The sequence below is a fragment of the Strix aluco genome, chromosome 10, assembly GCF_031877795.1.
Source record: "Strix aluco isolate bStrAlu1 chromosome 10, bStrAlu1.hap1, whole genome shotgun sequence".
In the NCBI taxonomy this organism is placed as follows: Eukaryota; Metazoa; Chordata; class Aves; order Strigiformes; family Strigidae; genus Strix; species Strix aluco.
The window spans coordinates 18,380,586-18,399,375 of record NC_133940.1 but is presented as its reverse complement, the minus strand read 5'-3'; the positions used below and the strand labels follow the sequence as shown (position 1 = coordinate 18,399,375).

Genomic DNA, 18,790 nt, shown 5'->3' with positions numbered 1-18,790 from the left:
TCTGGCTGAGACTGAGTTAATATTCCCCCTAGCAGCCCTCAGTGCTGTGCTTCGTATTGGTCACTAGAAAGGTGTTAGTAACACACCCCGTGTTTTGCCTGCTCCTGACCAGTGCTTGCACAGCATCAAGGCTGTCTCCAATGTTCCCCCCTTCACCCAGTAGACTCAGGGTGGGCAAGAATTTGGGAGGGGATGTAGCCACGACAGCTGAGCCAAACTGACCAAAGGGATATTCCATACCGTATGTCTGCTCAGCAATAAAAGCTAAGAGAAAGGAGGAGGGGGGCAGTGTTCATGATTACAACATTTGTCTTCTGGAGTAACTGCTACGCCTACTGAAGCCCTACTTCCTGGGAAGTGGCTGGACATCACCTGCTGATGGGGAGTAGAGAATAAATCTTTTGTTTTCCTTTGCTTCCACGCATGGCCTTGCTTTTGCTTTATTAAACTGCCTTTATCTTGACCCACGAGTTCTTTTCCATCTTATTTTCTCCTCTGTCCTACTGAGGAGTGGAGGCATAGAGCAGCTTGTTGGGCACCTGGCGTCCAGCCAAGGTCAACCCCCTGCAGTCCTTTTTGGGACCCAACACGGGGCCTGAGACAACGGCAGTTTTATATTAAGCGTGCTATAGCTATAGTAGTTAAGTAGCAAGCTTCTGTGCAGGTTATGGAGTTTTTTGGCCACCTGCTTATCTCTTTATTTTGCTGAGCTTGGGAACATGCTAGTACAAACCGGCTGTGTGCTTTGCCCTGGCGTTGATGGCCTTGCTGTGTTGGGGGAGCTATCCTGTGGAGAGGATGAGGGAATACATCTCCCTCTTCCTACCTGGGATTGATGTGGGTGGTTTTATTATACAGGCTCCTGAAGTCCTTGTTCACCCTTACATGAGCTGTTTAATACTACTAATTAACACTGCTGGCATATTATGGGCTTTGTGGAATCTGGTGTCATCCTGGTGTAAGAGAAGACAGCTTTTGGGTGAGGCGATACTTAAACGTGCCCTGAGGCAGCCGGTCCCTGGGTGGCAGGGTGTGTGGAAGCATTTGGGCAGGTGCCTAGGGCGGTTATCACCTCCCAGAGCCCGGGACTTTACACCTGAACAGGCAAGTAACCCTGTCAGACTGATGTGCTGCCTGATAGAAGGGTGCCTTGCCTACCCCAGTGAAAACCAGCAGCTGCTAGCACTGTACTGGGGCTTGGCCTGTGCCTGTCGAGCCACACTTCAGTACTATCAGAGGACTGGTTAAGGCAGGGACCCAAACCACCTCTGAGAATACCTTGACTGAGACCAGGGTGCAAACTACATCTGAGGACATGATAGTAGCTACAGGAACCCAAACAACAACTACAGTAGTTGCTCCAGTAGTGAAAAAGAAACTGGACAAGGAGGTCAACAAATCCATACCATTGATTAGTAAGGGAGGAGGAAGAAGAGGAAGGGTTTCATCAAGAAGCTGATTCTTAAAGAAATTGGAGAAAAGAGAGAATTCAGACAAGAAGCAGAAACTACCTGGTCTCTGACCTCATCAGAACTTCGAGACATGCAGAAAGATGACAGCCACCAGCCAGGTGAGTAGATTGCTGCCTGGCTGCTCTGATGCTGGGATAATGGGGCCGATGGTCAGCGATTGGAAGGTAGGGAAGCTCAACAGCTGGGTTCCCTTGCTAGAACCCAGGGAATTGAGGGAGGCATTGGAAAACATGCAGCAATTTGCAGTCTCTGGAGACAGGTCGTCTCAAGTGTGAGGGCAAGATACCCATTCAAGGAAGATCTTGTCAACTCCCAAGGAAAGTGGACTACCGCAGATGAAAGCATCCTGTACCTGAGAGAATTAGCGGTGCTCAAGTCATCTACAGTGATCTAGACAATGATGAGGTCTCCAAAGATCCCGAGGAAGTCCTGTGCTCACGGGCCATGTGGAGGAAGGTGATTCAAAGTGCCCCAGTGTCATATTCTAACAGCTTGGCAATGATGTTTTGTCCTGATATGGATACACCAACTGTGGAGAGAGTGTCTCCTTGGCTCCAAAACTTTGAAGAAAATCTCTGTCCCTCCTCATCCCTATAGGCCAACACCTTGGTTGTCATGGGCACCCCAAGAAGTCAGTCCCCTCCTGCCCCAGTCAGAGGGACAGGGAGCCCCAGGCGTATGCCATGTGGTGCACTCTGGTTCTTCCTGCGTGACCAGGGGGAGGGCATGAGGAAATGGGGTGGTGAACCCACCTTTAAGCTGGAAGCCCCTGTACACAAACTGAGAGAGAAGACATCTGTTAAGAAGGGACCACCCAAGAAGGCTGTCAGCTTTGTTGCTGTAGAGACACAAGAAGGCAATCAGCGATCTACCAGACATAGAAGGACTGAGATCACCTCCTTGATCCTGGTGAGGGAACTTCTGGTCTGGCACTGAAAGGGTCAGACAGTGAATACTCTGACCAGAAACAGAAATAGAGGGTCCCTGCCTTTGGCTAGGAGGAAAGGGATGACGGGGTATACTGGACTGTGTGGATTAATGGCCTGGCACATCAGATCCGCAGAAGTATAAGGCTTTGGCAGACACTGGTGCACAGTGTACACTGGTGCCATCAGGGTATAGGGGCACAGAACCCATCTGGATCTCTGGAGTGACGGGGGGATGCCAAGAATTGTCTATACTGGAGGCTGAGGTGAGGTTAAGAGGGGACAAGTGGCAAAAGCCCCCCACTGTGACCGGCCCAGAGGCCCCTTGTATCCTTGGCATAGACTACCTCAGCAGAGGGTACTTCAAGGACCCAAGAGGGTACCAGTGGGCTTTTTATGTAGCCACTGTGAATGCAGAGAAGATCAAACAGCTTTCTACCCTGCCTTGCTTCTCAGAAGGTCCCTTTGTTGTGGGATAGCTGTGAGTTGAAGAACAGCAGGTGCCAATTGCTACCAGGATGGTGCACCAGTGGCAATATCACACAAACCAAGACTCCCTTGGTGTGGAGGGATAGAGCAGCTTGGTGGGCACCTGGCATCCAGCCAAGATCAACCCACTACAACAGTGAGTCCTGTATCTGTTGCAGTTTGTGCATCAAAACCACTTGCTCTATGCCATGAACTGGGGGGCAAAATCTCCTGTTGGTGCCTTAGGGCTGCTCTTACTTGCAAACACAGAGATGGACACTAAAAGGGGTACAAGTCTTGCCGTGATTCTCTTGGCTTCCATCTTGGCACTGTCTTTTCCTCCTCTTCTGTTTTGCAATAGCTGATGGCCAATGTCAGAAGGAAGTTGCTTATAAATTGTTCAGCTGCTCTGAATAAGGCAAGCCCTTATGTTTCACATCAGCAGGTTCTAGGAGAACTTTCCCTCTCCTGTCACCTATTCCACAATCAGGGAAGGCCCAACATGCACTTCAAAGAGGAAGGAACCTGGAACTCCTTCCCCTGTGTTTATGACAGGCTTTCTTCCCATTTTAAGAAGAGCATGGCTGACACTCTCTAACCTGTTCTTAGGGTCTGAACAAGGGACCAGAGGACATGAAAACCTTTTCTGATCTGTCCCCAAGAACCTCTCAGCTAGGGCAGGTAATTCCATTAAACAAGTTAAATTTTGTAAATTGGATTTGTATTATGTAAATAATAGCAGCTGCTTCCTGCCCAGTAATGTGTAATCATGATTTTTCATGCATTATCTCATCCAATATAATAGTAACTGTTGCACACCCATCTGCAGACCAGGCATACAATTTAAATTAGTTTAACACTCACATTACCCCCAGGTCTCGATAACTGAGCGGGAGGGGGTGCTACATTTAGTTTGTTGAAATGTCTCCTGCCTGTTTGTTTTGCAAGTCAGGTTGCTGCGCCTGTACAGCTGTCGCAGGTCTTGAAGGAACTGCATGTTTAGCCTTCAGCAGGTTTAAGCAATGACAGCATTGAGAAGCCTGTGATGAGGGCTGCCCCTCAGATGCAGTGAAAAAGAGCAGGACATTGACTTAGGTGTGAAAAATACAAGCAATCAACTGTCCAGTCTGGCAAAGCAGCATCAGTGTGAGGTCCCTTGTGGAGAATATGAATTACAGAGGGAATAATTGCCTGGGCAAACACAGCAGGGAAACAGGAAATCTTAAGGAAAATGGGGAGAGGTATCAGCTGTGAAACTCTAGGATTAGCAAAGGAATCTCTCGGGTACGAGGTAGGGAAACGTAAGGCAAGCTTTCTGTTTGCTCCTGGAACAGCCTGGTGTGGCCTGTTAGACAGATCAGGCCTATGTATGTGACAGAACATGCAGAAATCTGTTCAGCCAGATGCCTGGGCTGGTTTATGGCTGCAGAAGGCATCAGTCCCTGTTTTTGCAAGATACTGTGATTTCAGCTCTACACAGATCTCCCTGTCCCACTCACTTCAGTCTGGAGGAAGAGTTGGGACTTCAGCAAGTCCCAAACCAGGGCTAGCAATCTATGCAGCGTTTCTCTTTCAACATAACCTTTGCAAAGAGATTTGTGCTGACTTTTATTCAAATACATGCATTTGCCTAAAAGAATCCACCTCAAACACTACAGCTGCAGTAAATGTCAGGATTCCTTCCTTCTACAGGAATCCTAGACAGAACCAAAGAGAGATAAGAAAGTTTGCAAATCAGTGGGTTCTCCCAGTTCTCGGGCTGTGGTGGCACATGGGAGAAGAGGTGTCCTTGCCAAGACCGTTCCCAAGCACGGTGGTTGCCGGGGTCCTGGAGCAGACCCTCCTGTCCTGGCCAGGCTCCTGGCTATGTCACACTCTGTGCCCAGAAGACTCAAGCTCCAAGGCTGCCTTTCAGACACCTTTCATCAGCACACAAAGGTCCTGTTAGGAGAGAAAACCCTTTGTCCTCACATTGCTTGGGCAGTGCCAAACTGGGCAGTGCAGCCAACAGACTGAGACACCCGATGAGACCCAAGAGAAACTGGGTACAGCTTAGCAGCAAGCATGTGGCTGCCTCTCCAAGTCATGAGCAGTTAACATGCTGGAAGCAGAGGCCACTTCCCCTGGTCGACAGACAAGCTTTTTCTGCAAAGAACCCTGATGCTGAATTAATGCCAGCATCAACCAAAGGCACTTAAACCACCCTCAGGCTTTCTGGGGAATCAGTACTTGGACTCCTGTCGGTTTCTGCTGGATTCCTTGTGATCTGTGGAGACCCTCTTCCTCCATGATAAAGAACAGAACAAAGTGGAGCAGTTTTGCCAGGAAACACTGCTCTTGCTCAGGCTCCTTGGCCACGCTCTCACTCAGGAACACCACATCAAAGCCATCTGCACTGGGGAGGGGAAGAGACAGGATGAGGTTCTTATTCAGTGTGACAGCTTTTAGAGTCCCCTTTGATCCAGTAACAAATCTGAGCAAACTTTAGAGCAGTCAGGCAAACAGCATCATTACCATTGTGGTGCTTCCCAGCCACTTCCAGCCACTGGTGCCCTGAGAAGACCCTGACCACCTTCCTCTCCCATTTGTGTCAGACAGGGTCCCACACTTTGCCATACATCCCAGAGCTGGATGCACCAGGCCTGGCATCGCAGTGCTGGTAGATGATGTGGACTATCTCATCCTTCACCCCACAGAAACAGTAGACCAGCTCAGCTGGCCTGTTGCTGTCAAACCCTGGGAAAAGAACCTTCTTCCAAGGCATCTCCTCCGCTGCTGGAGCTGCCATCAGCCTGATGTGTGAGCACCAGTGTGCCCAGCGCATCACCAGCCTCCCCCTCCCATTGTCAGCACCCTGCACCTGCATCAGGAAACCCACCTTGATCTTCTTGGCCCCCTTCACGTAGTCTTTGCTGTCATGAATGCAGTGGGCAGCAGTGAGGATGTGCCGCTTGGACACCAGCACACCCGTGCAGCCCATGGAGACCTTGACAGTGGCAGAGAAGGGGTAGTTCATCAGGAAGTGGTTCCCACTGATGGAAAACCACCAGTCCATGCCATAAATCTGCCGCTTGCATCACACACGCCACCTCTGCTGTCTCCTCTCCATACCACTTGCACCAGGACTCACTTCTACTGTAGTGAGGATGCGGGTGCCATTGGGATACACTGTCTCATAACCAAGGTACTCCTGGAAGTCCTGAGGGACCAAGGTGGCCTCTTGCTCAGCACAGGCATTGTTGCAGGGTGTTGTCAGCTCCGGGACAGGCTGTGACAAGAACCACCCTTTGGCTAGTTGGAACGTGGGCCGGGAAACAAGAGCGGGAACCAGGTCACCAGCTGCAGCACTGGGAAGAAAGGAGAGCAAGAGCGGAGCAACCACCTGGCAGCAAGTCATCATGCCAGACCTACAAAGGCAAAGCAAGGAGAGCATTAAGCCTGCATGATTGGAGAGCTGGCCACCTGCTGCGGCTCAGGGCTGGGAGGATTATCGGATGCACGCTGCCTCCTGCCAGCTACTCGGCTGTGCGTGCTTAAGCTGTTACCGCAGAAAGCAGAAGGGTTGGGACCTGCCTGGAGCCGGGTGAGTAAGGAGAGATAGGAATCTCACCCGGCACCAGCTTTGATCTCCTGGAGCTCTTCTGGACGGTGAGGCCCTGCAGCACAACCGCTGCAGAAATATCACGAGCTCATGAGTTTGCTCTGTTGCACCAGTAACCCCATCTGCCCCGGGGTGGATTTCCTGGGTTCCAGGGCTTGTGTCCTGCTGATGGATGCATCCCACTGGCAGCCACTCAGTTCCCCTCCACCAGCTGGTCATCTGCAGGGAGGAGGTACCTGCTTGTGGGTCCTCAAGGGGAGAAGGCGGCACATTAGCTCCTCAGGTTGAAGTATTTGGTGTCACAGAACAGTGCAGGCTAGCCAGCCTGTTTTAATTCCCAAACAGATCATGGTACCCAATTTAAAATTTAATCTGCTGCTACATCTCCACATGCCAGGGCCACCCCTGTTCTGGCAGGGGAGCAGTGCAGGCTCTGCAGTGCCAGCTCTTCCTCCAACAGCTCAGCAGCACAGCCCTCCATCTCCATCCTGCCCCGAGCCTGCGTACTTGCTCAGGCTCCTCTCGGCAGCCCCCCCGGAGGCTCTCCCTCGTTAAGCAGCTGGTGGGCAGAGAGATCTGCTCCGACACCTCCACCAGGAAAGCCCCGTGTCCCCCAAGGGCAGCCTGGGTCTGCACCAGACACGTGGCACTGCGTGGGGTTATGAAAGGCACAGGGTGGAGCCATGCGGGGAGGGAGGCTGAGAGCCACTTGCTATCTGCACCCTCCATGCCCTGGCCCACCAGTGCTGTGCCCACAGCCAGAGCATGTTGCCCTCAGGCGGTGGCCGCAGTCAGGCCTGCGCTGCAATGCTGCCCCAGCTGCCTGCCCCCTCAGCATGGCTTGAGCTAAACACATCTGGAGCCAACAACCCTCCAGCTCCCCTCTAAATGAAGGGGGGATGGCAACAAGGAGATCACAAACCAAGCCCTGGCTGTAGCTCCCAGGGGAGCCTGGGCTGAGTGCCGTCCCCAGAGCTACAGCCAGCAAGATAGCACTGAAAACAGGAGCCAGCCCTGCCTCCCCTGCCCGTGCTCCTGCCCACGCTTGTGCCCGGTCTGCCCAACACCCAGGCACAGGCAGGGAAGCAGCTTCAGGCTTGTCTGGTTCCCTCCAGGACTCTGCCAGCCTCTCTGCTGGGACTGGAGCCACTCTGGAGAGGCCCACAGCCAGGCAGCAGGCAGGAACACAGCACGTGCTGCAAATCTGGGTGGAAACTCCCCGGCTGATGGGGCAAACCACAGGCAGCTGTGTGCAGGGCTGGGGACCAGGCCTCTCAGCGGCAAAGCCAGGCTCTGCTTTTTGCTGCATTTTCTCAAACTAGAAAATGGCCCTTTCCAGACTGGTGTAGGAGTAGAAAGCCTACCCTGCAGCCACCAACACCTGACAGCCTTCACACAGGAACATTCTTCCCTCCCAGCCCCTCTCTACACAATGGAGCCCTGGGCTGCTATCAGAGCATCTCAGCGGGCCACACACAGCAGTTAGAGCAGTGGGAGCCCCACAGGCAGCTCCCTTATGCCAACAACATGCTGGGGTTCTGGCTGGGTGCTATTTACCCACAAATTCATGCACGAAGATGTACAGCAGCACCAGCGGAGCCTGGGAAAAGCAGAGGCACTGCCTGGTGAAGGATGCAGTGCCATCCCTGGCAGCTCTGATAGCCTGGATGGAGCAGAAGGAGGCAGCAGGCAGATAGAGGCAGGATGCCCCCAGAGTGGATGCCCAGAACTGGCATGGCCCCTCCAGGCAGGCAGAGAAGGGCAGGGCATCCAGCATGGGGCTCAGGGGTGGACAGGGCCGCTGCACTCCTGCCACGTGCTTGGGCACTGACCCACTGACCCACGACCCCGCACCGGCACGGACTGATGGCTGCCAGACAGTTGCTTACCTGCCAGGCTGGGAGGTGCCCAGGGCTTCCATCACCCCACTCCATGTCCAGAGCTCTGCCAGTCCCAATGGGTGCCCAGGATGAGACACTAGTGCTCAGTGGGATGGCCTGGAGCCAGGCATGGGCATGTCTGTGGGCACAAACAGACCCACACATGGCCATGGGCATGGGTGTGCACACGTGCACGGGGACACGGGCACAAAGGCACAGGGGGCTGCAGCAGTGCTGAGTCAGGGGGTGAAGGCTGCAGCCATATCACAGGCCCTAGTGGCTTGGGCAACAGCACCTGAACCTGGGTGCATGGGTGCTGGGGGGACTGCAGGCTCAGGGCTCAGCAGGGCCCCCATGTGCTGCCCCCAGCCAGAAGATACCTACCAGACAGGGTGGTGGGACCCAGCATTGGCACACCAAGGAGAGCTGGAAGCACCTACAAGGAGTCAATGCCAGGAGTCAGCTGTGTTTGAGGGCTGGAGCCTGAGGCTCTGGCAGGGCACGGCAGCTCGGGGCAGGCAGCACCCAGCGTGAGGCCAGAGCAGGTGCTGCAGCCCCTTTCACTCCAGGCACAGCCCTGGGGCAGGGCTCACAGCGCCAGCCCAGGGGCCAAGCAGAGCTGATGGTGTGGATCCCTTGCCACTGACCGTGCAGTGACCCTGTTCCACTGCCAGTAAACAGGGAGAGATGCCAAACCCATGCAAGATCCATCTGCCCTAAATTAGTTTATTTTGCAGAATAATCTGACAGGGCTGATTTAGACCAGACCAGAATCTAGGAAATCACCATCTTCTCACCTGGATGCAGCCCAGCTCCTGGCCACGCTTCCTCTGCAGGCCATTGCTGGAGCCTCCAGGAGATACTTCCAAGGTCTTTACTGCAGCCACTGCCCTGGGACCCGGTGACACACTCCCAGGCAGCACAGGGACTGCAGCATGAGGCCATGGCAGGCTGGCGTCCTGCCCACAGGTACCAGCAATGCTGAGGTGAGCTGGCCTAGAGCACTGCACCCCAAGGGACAACGTGAGGGCCAGGCAGCAGGTTTTGGGCAGGTTTTGGGCAGGGGGCTCACCCTGCAGAGCCAGCTGTGGCCAAGCCCTGCTCTGTGCTGGCACCAGCCTGGCACACGGCCCAGTAGCATATGGGGTCCTGCCCAGGGGTCAGTGACCACAGGGCATGAACACAAGATGCAGCAGAAGCAACAGATCCAAGCACTTAAACATCATTTAGTTTAGTAAGTATAAAAATTGACATTAAAATTACCAATTATACAAAAGCATACAATATTGGACAGCAGTACAGCTATACTGTGGACATCTTCACAGACACCTGAGCTAGCTGTTCACACCAAGCAGCATGACTGGGGCAGCACAGGGCTCAGTGTGGGATGCAAATCCACAAGTTTCAGCCAGCTGAGCCCTGTGCTGCCAGGGAGTACCGAATTGCTGGCAGTACCAGAATGAGCCATCCCAAGCCTCTTCGCACAGCTCCAGCCATGGTTGTCATGTAAACACCCAGCACTTGGAAAGCACGGAGAGGAGGTGGTGACCACAGCCACATGGACAGATGGAACAAATACAGCTGCACCATCACGTGGGGCCTCCCGTGTGCAGGGAAAGCAGCATTTCTGATAGCAGCTTCCACAGCAGCAGGGCCATGCCAGTGTCCTGCCCCTTGGCGGGGGTTGGGGGGATGGCAGAGACCAGCCCCGGGCCACCAGCACTCCCGCCCGGCCCTGGGAATCTGTGAACTCTGTTCTGCAAGGGGACAGGGCAGCTGACTCCGCGGTCCTGACTCTGGGACTCATTCCCCTCAGGAGATGGGATGAATGTACGATGTGGATCACGATCTGGTCCTCAAGTGGGAATACTGACAGAGGTCCACGGAGTGCCTGTGCCTGATCCCTCAGACCGCAGCAGCCCCAGGGCTGAGGTCCAGTTCAGGGTGGCACAGAGGCTTTTCTACTGTGGCACAGGGTTCCTCCGCATTTTTCCCTTCCACGCTGTTCCGAATCCCGTAGCCGAAGTAAATCATAAAACCTGCAGGACAGTTTCCACAATGAAGAGTGCAGTGGCAGGCTGCCAGTGTAACAGACCCGCAGGGGACACCCTGCAGGCACCACGCTCCCCACTGCAGGACACCTACCCACAACCATCCAGATGGCAAACCACCCCCAGGTGCTGGCACTCAGCTGTACCATCAGCAGGATGTTAATGAACAGGCTGAAGATTGGCAGAAACGGGAGGAAAGGTACCTGTAAGGGACGAAAGACGCCATGTCAGCTGTGCCTTGAGGCACCCAGCCAAGCCTGAGGATGCTTCTGGCCACAGAGGGATCCTACCCCTGCTACAGCTCAGAAAGCATCCGGGCACTGCGACACTGGGGACTGCACCTCGGAGAGCTACATCGTGGAGGCCTGCACTTTCCTGGACAGTGACTGCCCAGCAGTGAGCCCTGGCAGACCCTGCAATGGCCCAGACCCTGCCAGGGGTCCACGGGGGTGCAGACGCTGAGCTGCTGTGGGCTGCACTCACTTTGAAGTTCAATCGTGCATTGCTCTGCGGCTGCCTCCAAATGATGACGGTGGAAATGAGCAGAACCACGAGGAGCAGCACCAGGAGCACGATCCAGCCAACACTGGCATTCTTCAGCGCGGTCATCTCGAGGGTCAGGACCATGCAGATAACTGTGATCAGTGTGGCTGCAAGAGAGGGGGCAGTTGAGGGGCTGCATGGCACATGGCCTCCCCGGGACCCCGAGCCTCACCAACGGCTGGGCTGAGACACCCACTCCTCCCAGTCAGGTATGGGTCCAGCATGTGCTGTCTCCAACACCACCCCAAAGCCTTAGGAAAGCACTTTGCCAGGGGGAACTTTCCAGCCTGGCAAGCCGAGGGGAGCCTGCACTCAGTTGGGCTCAAACCCAGCTCTGATGCTTACCCAGACCTGGCCAAGCCACCCCATTCTGGCTGCACAATGAAGCCATTGATGGACAGATCAAACCTCACTGGGCAAGCCTGAGCACTCTCGGAGGGCTAGGGACCACCCTCGCTGGGTGGCCAGCCTGGCCAGGCTCGTCACAGGGAGCTCCCATGACCACCCGCACATGCCTGGCTTAGCGCCCACATCCTCCATCAGCCCCCGTGTACCCCCAGCCCCAGCCATGCCTGGTGCTTGGCACCCTGCTCAGGGCAGAGCAGGCCAGTATCCACTGGCACTGCCAAGAGCAGGTGACAGCCTGTGCTGCCCGGATCCTCTCCTCTGCCCGGCATGCCCACCATCCCTTCCCGGCTCTGCCAAGACACACCAAGATGCTCTGGCCCCTGGCAGGAGGGGACATCAGCTGCCAGCTCCCGCTCACTCACCAATGACCGAGACACAGATGTAGATGATGCGCCCTGAGAGCGCAGTGGGGGTGTCCGTGGGTGGGTTGAAGAGCATCTTCAGGGCACTGGTAGCAGTGAAGGTTGGGTTCATGATCACCCTCTCCTCCTCGTTTCCATTCAGCTCCAGCATTTCTATGGCCTTCGGGGAGTTCAGCTGCCCAGGCTGGTACCTGAGCAGATGGGACAAGCAGCAGTGAAGCCTGAGGAACTTCCCAGCGTAGGGGGATAGTAGGCAGCACCCTCATACCCCTCCCACTCCTCCAGCCCCACGTGCTGCTCTGGCAGCAGCCCTGCAACAGCCACCCCATGGATGTGCCCAGAGACACCATGCAGGGTCTTGTGAGCAGCCTCCATCTCGGAGGCTTGATGCTTCCCCAGGCTGCATCCCCCCAGGAAAAACCTTTGACCATGACCCCCAGGCCTGACACAAGGCACATCTGCCCTGGGCATTGCTACACAAGAGGAGGCACCCACCGGAGGATGAGCACACACACCGCCACCAGGGAGTAGGCCAGCAGTGTGCCAATCGACATGAGGTCCACCAGGTCCTTCAGGTCAAACAGGAAGGCCATCACCGCTGCAACGAGGACATGCAGCATGAGCACAGCTCTGGACCATCGTGGGGCCAAGTGTGAGGTGGCAGCTGGGAGCCTTACCCGCGAGGAGCCCCGAGGCGATGGTGGCTGATAGAGGGGTCTTCGTGCGGTTGTTGATGCTGGAGAGGAACTTGAAGAGCAGCCCATCCTCTGCCATGGCATAGATCACACGGGGCATGGGGAACATGGACCCCAACAAGCTGCGTGGGGAGAGGTGGCTCAGGGCCTGTCAAGCAAGCTGTCCACGCCCCTCACCCAGACAGGGACGGGACCGGCTCTGTGCTGGGAGCAGGACACCAGACGGATGGGGCAAACCCCCAGCCCAGCCGGGGACACGTGCTGCTGCTGGTCCCCATGCTGTGCCAGGCCATGCCAGGGATGGAGCCAGTCCTACCTGGTGGAGAGGGCACACAGCGAGCCAACGGCAACAGCATAGCGGGCAGGCTCCCAGCCCACTGCCTTGAAAGCCTCAGGCAGGGGGCTTTCCTTGTTCAGGAGGAAGTAGGGCACCATGAGGGTCAGGGCTGCAGAGACCCCAAAATAAGCCACGAAGCAGATGAGGAGGGACACAATGATGCCAATGGGGATTGAGCGCTGTGGGTTCCTGGCTTCCTCCCCTGTGCAGAGATAAGAGGCAGCGTCCGTCCCTGCTCTGCATCCATGCCCGCTCCACAGCACAGCACGAGGCAGCTGGCCCCAGGAGACAAGTCACAGCAGGGACATTCTGTGGCAGCGTGGGGCTGGGCAGCAGCAGACAGGCGCTGTTAGAGAGGGGTGTCCCTCGCCATGCTGCTGCGCTGGCAGAGGCTTTGGCACTGCCGAGAGCAGAGGTGCATGGCTGCTGTCCTGGCTTCCCAGCATGCGGCTGCCCGGCAGCTGGGCTCATAGCCCCTGCAGTCATGCCAGCCCTCTGCCCTCACCAGCAGCTCCCGCTCCCCACAGAGCCCGCTGAATGCACATCATCCGTGTGCGTGGGCACAGCGACGCAGCCACTGTGCCCTCTGCCCCCCAGCCTTTGCAAAGGTGTGCTCCCCTGCTGCACCACGCTCCCTGGCAAGGGGCTCGGCAGCGGGTGTAGGAGGGAAGGAGGCAGCTGCTGGGCAGCCCCTGAGGGCCAGGAGGCATAGGCAGGGAGGTCAGGCAGAACAGCCTGTACCAGCCACCCGCTAAGTAGATTCCTAGAGGAATGAGAGGAAATTAAGAGGGCTCCCTGCGTTCCAGAGAGCAGCGGTTCTGCACAAACTCAATCATTTAGAAAAACGTTGCTTGAGGCTGGATAATAACCAGGAGGCACTAGCAATTCCCAGCACTGTCACAGCTTCAACTCAGCTGCAGAAATGCTCCCTGCTGCCCCGGGAGCTGCCTGCACAGGCAGAGTGCAGACCCGCTCCCACCACGTGGTGCAGGGAGCCCTTATTCCTGGGGCAGGGCAGGCTGTGAGCCCTTTTGTGCTGGTCCAGCTGGGGACAGAGCTGCTGCAGGGAAACCTCCCAGGAGCGGTGGGATGGGCTGTTTCCCACGCCATGGAGCATCCTCCCCGGCGGGTCCCAGCCAGTTGCTGGCTGGACTGGGGAAGTACCCACACCACCCTCGCCCAGGGTGGTACCTGTGGTGGCGATACAGTCAAAGCCCACAAAGGCGTAGAAACAGGTGGCAGCGCCCGTCAGGATCCCTTCCAGTCCAAAGGGGACAAACCCACCGGAGCCAAAGTCTTTTTTCCTGGAAAGGAGGGAGGAGAGCAGCTGCCATGGGGTGCATGGACAGCAGGGCTGGTGCCAGCCCTGTGCTGGACCCTGGCCTGGCACGGTTGCTCTCCTCACTCGATGTCATCCGGTGGGTCCAGGTATGAGAGGTTCCTGTAGTCCTCCTCCGAGAGCTGCCAGTTCTTGATGTCTCCCTTCACGAAGCCGGCGATGATGACGAAGCCCAGCACCACCAGGTTCACCGCCGTGAAGATTTTGTTCACAAGGGCAGATTCACTGACGCCGAAGGCCAGCAGCACTACAGGGATGGGAGGAGTGAGTGGGGACCTGCTGAGCTCCCACGCCACCACCCGCTGTGCCACGGAGCTGCTCCTACTCACTCACCAGTGAGCAGCCCAATCAGGATCACAGCGAAGAAGTCCGGGTGCTCGGCCAGCACCCCCGGCAGGTTCAGTGAGGTCTTGTTCATGAAGAAGGTGGAGATGTGGTTGCCAATGATGTTGTCAAATGCTGCGCTCCAGGCTCGAGCCACACTGGCCGTGCCTGGTTGATGGCAAATCTGAGCATCAGCCCAAGCCCAGGGCAGAGCAGCACCAGCCATCCCCACTCCAGTACCCGCCTCCCTGCTGATCCCACCCCACACCCTGCTCCTGCAGCACCACACGCTGCCCTCATAAACCACCCCCACTGCTACTGTGGTGCTGGAAGGAGCCCGGGCACACATGCCAGCACCCTGCCGGGCCCCGTACCTATCACATAGGAGAGAATGAGGTTCCAGCCAGTTGTGAAAGCCCAGATTTCACCAACAGTGACGTAGCTGTAGAGGTAGGCAGAGCCAGTCTTGGGGACACGGGCCCCAAACTCCGCGTAGCAGAGTCCAGCCAGTACCGATGAGAAAGCAGCTACCAGGAAGCAGAGGACAATGGAAGGACCAGCCATCTCCTTGGCCACCTCCCCAGCCAGCACGTACACACCGGCCCCCAGCGTGCTGCCCACCCCCAGGGCTACGAGGTCCAGCGTGGAGAGGCAGCGAGCAAAACGTGTGTCCTCAGAGCTCAAATCCACCACGCGCCGGCGAATCAGCTTCTTCCCAAAGCTGGCCATTTTCCCCCCGAACATCTTGTCCTCTCGTGTGTGGTGCTCAGCTACCCAAAACCTCTGCAAGAGAAGGGACCACAGGAGCGTGAAGCTCAATGTCCTGCAGGCAGCAGGACCCACACTGCAGGCAGCAGGGCAGGCAGTGATGCCCACAGGAGCTGTGCCTGCTCCCAGCCACCCCATCGGCACCAAGCCCCCACCACGCCGATGGGGCAGAGACTGTGGTGGCTCCCTCCAAGGCACCATGGGGCTGTGCATACCCCACCTGCACAGCCCCTGTGCCCGGAGAGAGCCAGGGATGAATCCAGCGAGTCCATGGTGGGAGATCATTGCACAAGCCCTGTGTGGTCCCCACCACGGGGCCCCTGGGCATGTCCCAGAGCTTCCCCACTGGCTCCCAGCAACTCCCCACTGATTTGGCAGCCTGGAGATCCCTCGGCCCAAACTTGACTGCTGGCGCATCCCTCCGGCCTGGTTGTGTGGGCGTGCGCAGGGCGATGGCAGGGAGACAAAGCATTCCTCCAGTGAGAGGATTTGGCAGGCTAGGCTGACTCACTGGGACACAGCCATTCCTCCTTTGCTCCTAGCATCTGCACTACACCCTCGGTAGGGATGCGTGGCCAGACACACAGCGCAGGCCCCCAGCACACATCCCTCGTGTGCCGATGGCACTTGCCGAGCAGCCCACAGGCTCCACAGGCTGCGATTGCCCTAAATGTGTGACACCCCCACTCCCCTTGCTCACAGCAGCCACCCCTCCCCAAAAAGCTCTGGGAGACAAGCACCCTGTGGAGCAGGCAGACGGCACAGGGTGAGAGGAGCCACAAGGAAAGTGGGTCCCATGCCCATGGCTGGTGGCTGGCACCCTGTGACCAGCAGTGCAACAGCACCTTCCCCCCACCAGCTTCTCCCTTCACTGGGAACCGAAACACACTCCAGCCAGGCACCCGGGGCAGCACCAACGCCACGCTGTATGGATCAGCGTAAGTATACACGAGGGTAACTTTTTGACCCTTTTCCACCGAGGGGGATTACCAGGGTTGCAGCGGCAGCCACCAGCTTAGCTGCTTCCCCATAACCAGTAAATCAGCCCGTTACTGGAGAAACGTCCCCCTGAGCTGGCATGTGCCACATGTGGCCTTGGCCCAAGGAGTCATCCCAGCCCGGGGCTGCCTCTGGGCCAGGTTTCAAGGGAACAACAAGTGTCCCAGCACTGGCACCCTCCCCAGTCACTGTCCAGACAGCTTTAGCTGCCTTCCCAGTGCTGCTTGATTGCTCCAAGGATTTCTGATGCCCGACACCAGCTCAGGAAACTGCACAGGGCTGGCAGCAGAAACATGCTCAGCCCTCATTGCCAGAGCAGCACAAAAAAGAAAGCACAAGTGCGCAGAGCAGGAACATGTGGGACAGCCACCCCCTCCACATGCCCATGGGCCCTGCTGTGCCCGGTGAAAGGAAGATGTTCAGCACCCAGACCCTCGCCAGCCCCTGGCAGAGCCGGCCTAGGATCGGCTGGCTCCGGGGAGGCTCATCCCACGGCCGGAGAGGTGTCTCGCTGAATGCCACGCTGTAACACTGGCGCCTGAGATGGTGAGCACCCAGCGAGCGACGGGCAGGCAGGGGAGAGGGAGGGAGAGAGGAGAGAGGGGAAGAAAGGAGAGGGGAAGAAAGAAAGAAGAGGAGAAGAAAGAAAGAAGAGGGGAAGAAAGAAAGAAGAGGGGAAGAAAGAAAGAAGAGGGGAAGAGGAGAGAGAGAGGGGGGGGGAGAGAAGAGAGGGAGAAGAGGGGAGAGAGGGGAGGAGAGGGGAGAGGAGCAACAACGTGTGAGGTGACAGCTCCCGCCACTCGCTGCGTCTCGCAGTACCCCACCGCATCTCGCCGCGGCTCAGGGCAGGTGCCGGGGCCACCAGCCCCCGCCCGGGACCCTCATCCAAGCCCCCACGGGGGCATCTCCAGCCCCGGGGAGCTGCCAGCCACGCTCCGTCCCGCCGGGGAGCCCGACGCTGCCCCGGAGAAGGCGGGATCGGGACGGGGCGCCTCGGCAGGTCCCGGTCCCGCCGCCCGCACCGGCCCCACGTGCGGGCGGTGGCTGATGCAAGCGCGGCACCGGTTGCGCCAGGCCCCGTCCGGCCCGGTGGCGGCAGCGCCCGCCGCGACTCACCGGCGGCTCGGCTCGGCTCGGCTCAGCTCGGCTCGGCTCAGCTCGGATCGGCTCGGCTCGCTCCGGTACGGTCGCGTTCAGCTCCGCTCGCCCCGGGACTACTGTCGCCGCTGACGCTGAAGGGGCTGAACGGCGGGACCGGCTCCGCCCCGAGCCGACCCCGGAAACAGGCACCGGCGCTCGCCCCCCCGGGCGGCCTCTCCCCGCTCGCCGCAGACTCGCCCCAACCCGCCCAGGGGAAGCGACGGGCGAGCGGGACGAGCCCCGCGGCCGGTGCGGGGAAAGCCCGTCCCCGCCCAGCCCAGCCCCACTCGTGGCCGGTTCCTCGAGCTCTGTCACCCGGTTAATAAAAAACCCCCAATTTCGAGCCCTAAATGGCCGCGGGGCGGGGGCCAGGCTCGGCCCTCGGGAGCGCGGCTGCAGCGGGAGGCAACGTCGAGCCCAGGGCGAGGGACGGTGCGGCCACAGATGGGGGGGCTGAGGGTCCCCCGGGCCCAGATGTGCCGGGGGGGGGGGGGGTGGTAGCCTCTCCACAGCCAGAGCCCAGCCCGGGGCATGGAGGGGGCTCAGCCCCACTGTTCCACTGCGGTCTCCTCACCTACGGCAGCAACAGGCAGCTCGAAGGGATGGGAAACACTGGTCACAGATCATAGAATATGGGGTTGGAAGGGACCTCCGGGATCATCTGGTCCAGGTCCTGCTCGGGAGAACCGACGGCAGCCAGGAGCGAGGCAGGAGCCAGCACCCTTCTCTCCAGCACACAGGCTGGGACCAGCCACCCCAAAACCTGCTCCTGATGCCATCCAGCGTTCGGGCGTTGTGAACACCACCCGAGCACCCACCGATGGTGGCAGGTGAGCCAGCCTCTCGCTGACATCGCGGGCAAGGCCCTGCTCCCTCCCAGGCTACAGAAGCAACAGGCTCCCAGCCGCTCGCAGCAGAGCGGGCAAGAGCAGCAGGCAAGGTGCTACAGGCCCTGCGCTGGGCACCTGCCCACCCACCTCCCCCGGGGGTGCACACGGAAGGGCTGGGGAGCCAAAAAGGCTCCGCTCAGGGAAAATTATGTCAAGGCAACGGAAAGAGCAACATCCTGCAAGCACAGCTGCCAGGCAGTGACGCAGGCTCTCCTCCCACTCTCGGCCCTTGCAGATGAATGAGCCGTGGTTCAGCAACGCCTCCCCGGCCGCACGCTTCCCGCCAAGAAGCAAGCTCGATATCAAGATACAGAAATTACTGTTAGCACCCTGTCACTTCCTGCTCCTTCTTGAGCTGCCAGCAGCAGCCAGGGAGTGGATGGGCCAAAGTTCTGCTGCATGCAGTGCCACGGGCAGCATCGTTGCTGTGGGTGCTCTCGGGCAGGACCCGCAGCACCACGGGGCTCCATGGGGGGATGCCCCAGCCCAGCCAAGCACAGGCTGGGTACCCAGAGCAGCCAGAGGGGGATGACATCAAGACTCACATATTCCCAGAAACATTCTTGCGACAGCAGCCGTGGGGAGGT

The 18,790-nt window shown here is 57.9% G+C and overlaps 1 protein-coding gene and 1 pseudogene across 2 annotated transcripts; both read right to left on the bottom strand.

The window, feature by feature from the left end:
• Positions 1 to 5,291: 5,291 nt before the first annotated feature.
• On the bottom strand, positions 5,292 to 8,401 carry LOC141927707 (serine protease 23-like; annotated as a pseudogene).
• Positions 8,402 to 9,553: 1,152 nt separating this feature from the next.
• Positions 9,554 to 17,611, bottom strand: SLC7A3 (solute carrier family 7 member 3). Of its 2 annotated transcripts, none has more exons than XM_074835600.1 (12): positions 17,290 to 17,611; positions 14,781 to 15,189; positions 14,416 to 14,574; positions 14,149 to 14,329; positions 13,935 to 14,047; positions 12,723 to 12,945; positions 12,389 to 12,528; positions 12,207 to 12,309; positions 11,712 to 11,902; positions 10,882 to 11,048; positions 10,493 to 10,601; positions 9,554 to 10,386 (listed from the first exon to the last, which is right to left on the bottom strand). In XM_074835600.1, exons 2-12 carry the CDS (start codon positions 15,148 to 15,150, stop codon positions 10,253 to 10,255), a joined length of 1,890 nt encoding a protein of 629 aa, XP_074691701.1. In that variant the 5' UTR covers positions 15,151 to 15,189; positions 17,290 to 17,611; the 3' UTR covers positions 9,554 to 10,252. The 2 variants fall into 2 exon arrangements, with proteins under 2 accessions (XP_074691701.1, XP_074691702.1); XM_074835601.1 differs by lacking the exon at positions 17,290 to 17,611 and adding an exon at positions 16,998 to 17,189.
• Positions 17,612 to 18,790: the final 1,179 nt, after the last annotated feature.